General features: G+C 55.5%; 1 protein-coding gene across 1 annotated transcript in view; it reads left to right on the forward strand.

Moving 5' to 3' along the window:
• Nucleotides 1–9510, forward strand: part of PPM1F (protein phosphatase, Mg2+/Mn2+ dependent 1F) — a 36899-nt gene that overhangs the window by 21704 nt on the left and 5685 nt on the right. The window contains exons 4-7 of the mRNA XM_017882544.1: nt 549–751; nt 1196–1384; nt 3529–3672; nt 8750–8843. Coding sequence (XP_017738033.1) covers nt 549–751; nt 1196–1384; nt 3529–3672; nt 8750–8843 — 630 coding nt within the window. The remainder of the gene's footprint in view (nt 1–548; nt 752–1195; nt 1385–3528; nt 3673–8749; nt 8844–9510) is intronic.

Raw genomic sequence — 9510 nt, forward strand, 5'->3', positions numbered from 1 at the left:
TTTTGAGACAGAGTCTCGCTTTGTCGCCCAGGCTGGAGTGCAGTGGCACAATCTTGGCTCACTGCAAGCTCCGCCTCCCAGGTTCACGCCATTCTCCTGCCTCAGCCTCCCGAGTAGCTGGAACTACAGGCGCCCACCACCACGCTCAGCTAATTTTTTGTATCTTTAGTAGAGACAGGGTTTCACCGTGTTAGCCAGGATGGTCTCGATCTCCTGATCTCATGACCCGCCCGCCTCAGCTTCCCAAAGTGCAGGGATTACAGGCACGAGCCACTGCACCTGGCCTCTGATGATTTCTTTAGGGTGGGTTCCCATGAGTAGAGTTGCTCCATGGTGGGGTGGGAGACTTCAAGGGACAAGCTACCAAAGTAGACATTTCTAATTCTGATAACAGGCTGCCATGTGCACATTATTGAGTTGATGTGCTCACAATGCCCTGGGAGGTGATGGGGGCTGTGCAGGCCCAGGTGGGAGCTGTCAGGGAGCCAGCGAGGCCTTAGCTGATTTGGTTGGCACTTACCTGACAATCCCTCCATTGTGCCCATCAGTGCTGGATGCCCAAAGCCTGTCACGGAGTTTCTTTAACCGGCTCTGGGAAGTCGCCAGCCAGTGGCAGAAGCAGGTCCCATTGGCTGCCCGGGCCTCACAGCGGCAGTGGCTGGTCTCCATCCACGCCATCCGCAACACTCGCCGCAAGATGGAGGACCGGCACGTGGCCCTCCCTTCCTTCAACCAGCTCTTCGGCTTGTCTGTGAGTGCTCCCGTCCAGACCCTGGGGACAGCTTCGGAGGACCGGGGTGAGGGTGGGGGCTCCCCAGGTACCGAGAAGAGCTGCCCGCCAAGGCTGAGACAGGAGAGACACCTGTCAGCCCCTGAGCTTGCCCAGCAAGAGACTAAGAAGGGCAACAGTGTGAGTCTGTTATGAGGGAGGCCTGGGTGCCATGTTCCCCTGACTCCAGCACCAGGAGTCACCTGGGGCAGCCCCTCATTTCATGCTTGTAGCAACTCAGAACAGATGGTGAAACCGATGCTCCCGCGAGCTGTCCTTTTCCAAACCTCCCAGCTCATACACACATAAGCTGGGCAAAGGCCATACTGATTCTCCCAGACTCTACCCCATCAGTGCCTGGCGCCACGCCCCCCTGGGAGCAGCCTGGGTCCTGCGGGTCTGTGACTCCCACCGCATTCCCACCAGGACCCTGTGGACCGTGCCTACTTTGCTGTGTTTGATGGTCACGGAGGCGTGGATGCTGCGAGGTACGCTGCTGTCCACGTGCACACCAATGCTGCCCGCCAGCCAGAGCTGCCCACAGACCCTGCAGGAGCCCTCAGAGAAGCCTTCCGGCGTACCGACCAGATGTTTCTCAGGAAAGCCAAGCGAGAGGTGAGGACTGGCAGCTGGGCCTCGGGTGCAGTTTGGAGGCCAGTGAGAGTCCTGGCCTCTGCAGCGGGAAAAACGCCAAAGGGGCTGGTGGTGCCAGAAGGTCCTCACTAAACACTGCCGGTGGTCCTGCCATTTCTTCTTACAGTATAGGGGTAAAGGGGCTTGGTTCTCACCTGCCCCGATCCAGCATGCTAGGCCTCCAGGCCACACAGACCTGCCTGATGTAGAGGGTCTGCTGGCCTCAGGGAAGACAGCCTATGGTCAAGTGTTCCTGGGATTTTGTTTTAATGAGATATGGCAAGGTGACAGACACAGACTGGTACCTTAACAAAGAGTTTACTACTCACAGTTCCCGAGAGGAGGGGCCACGCCTCACAGGGCCATGCATGGGAAGCACTGAGGTATTCAGGACACAGAGGGAAGAGAGGGAAGCTGGGTTGGAGCCTTCTCTGCATCCTCCCCAGGTGTTTGCTGTCTCGAGGAATCAGCTGGCCTGGGAAGGGGCAGCCCCTCCAGGATCAGCAAGGCCCCAAGATGTCAAAGCATCGTAAAAGGGGGAATATGTAAAACGTGATTAATCTACTGCCTGCCTCCCCTTCCTCCTCTAGGCAGGGTCTCAGCAGACTACCAATGTCCTCTGGGAACACTCCTTCCTCAGGAGTTACAGCCACGTGTAGGGATGAGGCATTTGTTTCTGAAAGAAGAAAGAACACAAATGCATCGGGTCCCTCCTCTGTGAACTTATGCACTCTGAACCTCACCAGCAGAATTTCACTAGGTCCTCCTTGTAGCCCTGTGAGGTGAATACTACCATTGTACCCGTTGTAGACATCGGGAAACTGAAGCTCAGATTGCCCTAGTGAGAAGACACCAGGGGAAAGGTGCACTTTTGTCACACGTGCTGAGCACAGACCTTCATGGAAATCAGCAGAGCCGGGCTTTGCATCTCAATAGAAAACCGTGTAGTCTCTGCAGCTGCAAGGACCCCAGTGAAAAGCAGTCAGGCCTCCACTCCTGGCCCCTCACCTCACCTCACCCCACCCCCCAGGAAGTGACAAAGGCCTCTGAGCTCAAGGCTGCCTCTCAGAGTAGAAAAGGGATTCTCTGAAGCAGGCATAACCGCTTTATTGAGGCTGAGCACAGTGGCTCATGCCTGTAATCCCAGCACTTTGGGAGGCAGAGGCTGGTGGATCACTTCAGGTTAGGAGTTTGAGACCAGCCTGGCGAAAATGGTGAAACTCTGCCACTACTAAAAATAATTTTAAAAATTAGCCAGGTGTGGTGGCACGTGCCTGTAGTCCCAGCTACTCGGGAGGCTGAAGCATGAGAATCACTTGAGCCCAGGAGAAGAGGTTGCAGTGAGTGAAGACTGTGCCACTGCACTCCAGCCTGGGCGACAGAGCGAGACTTTGTCTCTAAAAAAATAAATAGCCGGGCGCAGTGACTCATGCCTGTAATCCTAGCACTTCAGGAGGCCAAGGCAGGCAGATTGCCTGAACTCAGGAATTCAAGACCAGCCCGGCAAAACCCCATCTCTACTAAAAACACAAAAAATTAGCCGGGCGTGGGGGTGTATGCCTGTAATCTCAGCTAGTCAGGAGGCTGAGGCAGGAGAATCACTTGAACCTGGGAGGCGGAGGTTGCAGTGAGCTGAGATTGCGCCATTGCACTCCAGCCTGGTTGACAGAGCGAGACTCTGTCTCAAAAAAATAAATAAATAAACATCTTTACTGAGATACAATTGACACGTAGTAACTGGTGCATATTTAAAGTCCACAATTTGGCAAGTTTTGGCTTATACGCATATACACCTGTGGATTCCTCACCACAGTAACGGGCGTGTTTATCACCCCCGGAAGCTTCATCCTGCCCTGTGTCATCCTCTGCCCTTCCCTGCCCACTCCCCAGACAGCCCCTCATCTACTTTCTGACACTGCAGACAGTTTGCATTTTCCAGAGGTGGATGTGAACGGGGAGCTGCAGGATGCACTCTCCTGTCCCTCAGTGTGAAGTTCAGTACGAGCCATTGCGTGGCTCAGCGGTTCCACCCATTTCTGGCTAAGGTTCAGTCTGCACCGCATGTGCCTGCAGTGCAGACCCGTTCCTACCTCCTCTCAACTCTCATGGGCCCTCTCTCCCTGCAGCGGCTGCAGAGCGGCACCACAGGTGTGTGTGCGCTCATTGCAGGAGCGACCCTGCACGTTGCCTGGCTCGGGGACTCCCAGGTCATTTTGGTACAGCAGGGACAGGTGGTGAAGTTGATGGAGCCACACAGACCAGAACGGCAGGTAAGGGGATCCCTCTGCCCAGGCCCAGGATATTCCCGGCCCCCATCATGCTGGACCCACGGGGGAACCCCAGCCTGGGAACCTCAGGAAGTACTAATCCTGGCACCTTTCAAGAGGGAGGGCTCCCCACCTGACTTGAGTCCCAAGGGGTCCCACGTGAGCCGTTCCTGAGAGCTCTGTGGGTCACAGCTCTATGGAGCCCAGAGCTCCAGGGGAGAGCAGAGCCCTCTGCACTGACAGGCATCCCAGTGCAGTCAGCGCAGCCCAGTGCAGACCAGAGCCCGTTATACACACGGACAAGGAGGCCACAGGCTGTGGATGAGGGGGCCTCGGGGAAGTGACGCTGCCCCGGGACTGGAGGGAACCTGGCTTGGGGCTGTACTGAGTAGAGGCTACCTGGGACCCTGGCACTCAGGTCATTACCTGGACATGAAGATGACAGTCCCACTCAGACCTCTTCTCACAAGACTGTCTCGTCCATGTGTCTCCTGAGGTCAGATTGCGAGCATTTAGATACCATGGAATGACTGTTTATCCCTCAAACCCCACTTTTCCCACATGCTGCTCTCCACTAGTTATGTTGGATTAACCATGCACATGGTGGATAATTCTACATCAGCACATAGGAGCACCCGTCCTTTCTTGGGGCTGTGGACATTGCATGCATCATGCAGTCCCTTGTGGGTGAGCATGAAGATCTTTTCAGTCTTTCGGTGTTGAAAACAATGCATCTGTACCTACTTTGTGCAGCATTAATTGCTCAGAGTCAAGTGTATCTGTATCTGTAGGACACATCCCCAGAAGTGGGATGGCTGGGTTGGAACTGATGCATGTACAGTCTGGGTAGATTTGTCAAGCTGCCCACCTCAGGCCATGCCAGCCTGGGCTGGCACTACATGCCCAAGAAGGTCCATTTCCCCACAGTCCCACCAGCCTGCAGGATTCTTCCTGTCAGGTAAGAAGGCTGTCTTGGGGCAATTGTTAAGTTTGCTTTTCTGTTACAGAGTGAGTTTGAGCATCTTTTTTTTTTTTTTTTTTTTTTTTTGAGACGGAGTCTTGCTCTGCCACCCAGGCTGGAGTGCAGTGGCCGGATCTCAGCTCACTGCAAGCTCCGCCTCCCGGGTTTACGCCATTCTCCTGCCTCAACCTCCCGAGTAGCTGGGACTACAGGCGCCCGCCTCGTCGCCCGGCTAGTTTTTTGTATTTTAAGTAGAGACAGGGTTTCACCGTATTAGCCAGGATGGTCTCAATCTCCTGACCTCGTGATCCACCCGTCTCGGCCTCCCAAAGTGCTGGGATTACAGGCTTGAGCCACCGCGCCCGGCCGTTTGAGCATCTTTTCAAAAGCTGAAGATCATTTACACAACCTTTCCTGCAAACACTGTTTTTTCCTTTGCCTTTTTTTCTTACCAGTTTATAGGTTCCTTGTATATGTTAAGGAGGTTGGTTCCTTATCTGTGAATTGCAAATATTTTTCCATGCATCTTTTCTCTTTTATTTTTGTGTATGGGCTTTTGCTACATGGAAGTTTTATTTTTCTGTAGTTGAGTTGAGTAGTCTTTTTGTGGCTTCTGGGTTTGGAAAGCACGGCAGAGACCACCAGGACTCGATGATTGTAACAGTCAGGGCCAGCTGCATTCCTTGGCCTTTCACCGCAGCTTACGGTCTGGGCTGGGCCCCTGTACGTCCTCTCCCCATTGTACAGAGGAGAAAACTGAGGCTCAGTCAGTTGCCCAGAGCACACTGCCAAAGTCACAGATAGTCTCTGCCGCTCCCCTGCCTCCACTGTCGGCGAATTTGGCACCTGCTCCCTAGTGGGCTTTCCTCCCCAGGACGTGCAGTCAGATAAAATGTGGCCAAGTCAGGATTCGTGCTGGGCCCACTCCCACCTGCTGCTTGCACACCTGCAGGCTCAGCATTCAGCACCCCCTTAAAGCCCAGTGGGGACTTTGTTCAAACACTGCCTGAACCCTGCAGTATGGCGCCATGGCAGAGGATGGACAGATGGCCTTGCCTGGTCCCGACTCCACTGCTTCCAAGTCCATCACATGGGGGTCCCTGGAGGTTTGGGCTAAGGATTGTGTGGCCTAGTGCATGTGGAGTGCAGAGATCAGAGCCTGCACAAGAGAAGCACACACAAGTGTCTGTGTTCTTGGCTGCAGCCCACATGGGCCAAGGAGTTCAGATCCAGTGCCCCCCACCTCCCCTTCCCTGCCACCATGCGCTGTAGGCTTGGCCCCTCCTGCTGTGATGCTGATCACAGCCCTCCACCCTAGAGAATTCATCACAGATCCAGGCAAGATTCTGCCACAAAAACAAGTATCCTGTCGGTTACAAGGGCAAGAAACTGGCCTCTACCTGGTGAGCTTCAACGGGTCCAGCAGCAGCCCAGAGCAGCTTCGAGGAGTACGTGGGGAGTTCATGGTGCTCTGCCTTGTTCTGCGGCAGTCTGAACAGTCTCCTGCCTCTGCACTCAGTTCAGCCTCCAAGCACTGAGTACCCACTCTGCACAGGATACTTTGTAGAGGCAGTGAGATAACACAGAACCCACTTCCTGCCTCTGAGTCTAATGGGGGAGCAAGAGGAGGGCAAGGACCTGGGTAGGATGTAGCAGAGAGATGAATGGAATGGAGTCGTATCTCAGGCAGATGCAACTCCTGCAGGCCAGGGGAGAGACCAGGAGGAAAGGGCAGGTTATGCTAGAATCAGGGCCAGGTGTGGTGGTGCGTCTCAAGTGATCCTCCCACCTCTCAAGCCTTAGGAGACAGGAGGGTGGCTTGAGCCCTAGAGGTCGAGGCTGCAGTGAGCTATGTTCATGACACTGCACTCCAGCCTTGGCAACAGAGCGAGACTCTGTCTCCAAAAACAACCAACCAACCAAAATCAGTGAGTAGGAGACTCATGGGGAAGTCCGGGAGAAGACCCCTTAGCTGGGGATGTGTTAGTCCTGGACCAGGCTGAGCCTGGCTAGTGTTTGATGGAGGCAGGAGCCACTGGAGGGGAGGAGGACCCAGGTGCAGGGCCAGGGTTAGAGGGGTGAGCCCGGGGAACCTGCGCAGCCAGGGTTGGCGCAGCCCGTCCAGCACAGGGGATGGGGCATGGTGGGAGAGGGGATCACAGGCTTCATTCAGGTAGGAAGGTTTCTCAGCTGAGAAAGCCTGCATGGCCCCCTGCTGGGGAGAGCCCACCTCCAGAGGGCATGGGGAGCAGATTGCAGTTCATCCTCCATCACCCGCCCACGTGCCTGCCTCTAGGACATTGAGGGGCTGGAGTGGGCTGGAATGTGTGGGAGACAGAAGCAGAGAAAGGCTCCTGATTCTCCCTGGAGCCTCCCACACTCACAGCCCCTCCCCAGGGAATGCCTCTGAGGCAAGGGGAGGAGGCGCTGCTTCCTCTGCAGCTCCTCGCTGTCTGCAGGCGTCTTCACGCGTGTGTGGGCACATATATGTGTGAACATTCATGCGTACTGTGTGTTCGTCCACCTGCCTCTCCCCACTCCCTTTCTCCTCCCCTCCTCTTGGCTCTCTCCTGTTCTTCCCTCCTTCTTGGTCCTCCTTGCCTTTCCCGTGCCCTGCTCAGACCTGAGAGGTAGCAGATCTTAGACCCAGAGAGAGCCCTGAGGTCCCTGTTTCTGCCTCCTTCATGGCTTGATGCCCCAGCTCAGCTGGGACAGGAGCACCCAGCCCACCAGGCTGGTCCAGTTGCCACACAGGCTCATGGCTACGGCGTCCAGGAAGGCCAGGACTCCTGCAAACCCACATCATTCCCACCACGATGCCCTCTGCAGGGGAGCCATACAAGGAGGCCTCCTCCTTGGTGCAGGTGTCTGGAGAGGGCTCCCTCCCCCAGGCCTCCCGCAGTGCATGTCCATCTGCTCTGGGGAGGAGATTGGCTGATACCCCAATCTGTCTAGGGGACACCATCACCTGGGGCATCAGAGTTCTCATGCCCAGCTGGTACTGTGCCTGGGGACTAGAAGGGCTGGTGCTGCATGGGGTCAGGAGGTTTACCTGATAAGGGAAACTGGTAAAGGATGCCCTCTTTCCCCAGTAGACTTGGGAGGTACCTCACTCCCAGGGTGCCTCCGTCACTCTGTCAGGGATGCTGCTGTGCAGCCTTCAGCCAGCAGGCTGTCATCAGGGCAGCCTCTCCCTCGGGCAGAGGCTAGTAGGACCAAAGAGGTTTCTAGAGGACTTGTGGCTGGACCAAGCCTCTGTCCTGTCCCTGGAGGAACCCAGGCCTGGAGTGTTGTGGTTCCCAGGTGAGTGGAGACTGTGCCTGGGCTGAGCTTGGGTAGAGGAGGATAAGAACTAGGCGGGGCACAGTGGCTCACACCTAAATCCCAACACTTTGGGAGGCCGAGGAGGGCGGATCTTGAGGTCAGGAGTTCGAGACCAGTCTGGCCAACTTGGCGAAACCCCGTCTGTAATAAAAACACAAAAAAATTAGCCAGGCATGGTGGCGGGCCCCTGTAGTCCCAGCTACTTGGGAGGCTGAGGCAGGAGAATCGCTTGAACCCAGGAGGCAGAGGTTGCAGTGAGCCAAGATCGTGCTACTGCACTCCAGCCTGGGCGACAGAGCGAGACTCTGTCTCAAAAAAACAAAAAAAAAGAACTGGGTGGGCACAGGCTGCCGTCAGGGCCTGGCTCAGGCTTCCCTGCTGTGTGACCACTCATGTCACATGCTCTATCTTGGCCCAGCAGCTTTCAGGGCAGGGACAGCGTCCCCGAGCTAGAGACAGGGAAACAGAGGGATTTGCTGTCTGTGTCAGGCTCACAAGCCTCGTGAGTGCCTCCCTGACCCAGAATGCTGCACAGGGGCGCAGGCACCGCTAGGTGGCCTCAGGTGGTCCATTCATTTTACCATTTGTGCAACTAAAGGACTGTGGGTTGTGTATAATTTCTCACTGTTTTTAATGACCCTAGTTTGGGTGCATCTCTGAGCCTCCTGGCTTTGTTCAAGTGCTGTGGCTTTGAATGCCGTCTTAGAAGCAGCTCTGCCTCTGCTCAGGTAGCAGCAGGGAGCTCCACACCCTGTCCCCCGGCCCTGGCCCCCGACTCTGGCTGTGTTTCTGCAGGATGAGAAGGCACGCATTGAAGCATTGGGTGGCTTTGTGTCTCACATGGACTGCTGGAGAGTCAACGGGACCCTGGCCGTCTCCAGAGCCATTGGTGAGAGCCAAAGAAGCCGACCCAAGTGGGAGAAGGTCTCTCGGAAGCCCAGGCCTCTGGAGTGTGGCCCGCAGCTCACCAGGGGTTCAGGGAGGCAGTGCGGTGGGCCGAGGGGATTTGTCATGCACTGGGGTGATATCCTCCTAGTGTGAAGGGAACAGGGCAGATTCAGGGACTGCAGCACGAGTGATTGAGTGTAAGTTACACTGTATGTTATTATCTCACCTAAAACAGCTCCTACAAATCTCGTAGAGGCCGGGCTCAAGCCTGTAATCCCAGCACTTTGGGAGGCCGAGACGGGCGGATCACAAGGTCTGGAGATCGAGACCATCCTGGCTAACACGGTGAAACCCCGTCTCTACTAAAAAATACAAAAAAACTAGCCGGGCGTGGTGGCGGGCACCTGTAGTCCCAGCTACTCGGGAGGCTGAGGCAGGAGAATGGTGTAAACCCGGGAGGCGGAGCTTGCAGTGAGCTGAGATCCGGCCACTGCACTCCAGCCTGGGCAACAGAGCGAGACTCCGTCTCAAAAAAAAAAAAACAAATCTCGTAGAAACCTGTGGCTCGCTACCCTGTGGGCTGGAAGTAAAGGTTCCAGTATTCCGGAAATGAGGTTTATCCTCCTCCCACATTCATGCTGACGATCCTTTTTTCTCTTTTGGGAAAA

This window comes from Rhinopithecus bieti, unplaced genomic scaffold (assembly GCF_001698545.2).
Source record: "Rhinopithecus bieti isolate Rb0 unplaced genomic scaffold, ASM169854v2 scaffold_13317, whole genome shotgun sequence".
NCBI classification, from domain to species: domain Eukaryota; kingdom Metazoa; phylum Chordata; class Mammalia; order Primates; family Cercopithecidae; genus Rhinopithecus; species Rhinopithecus bieti.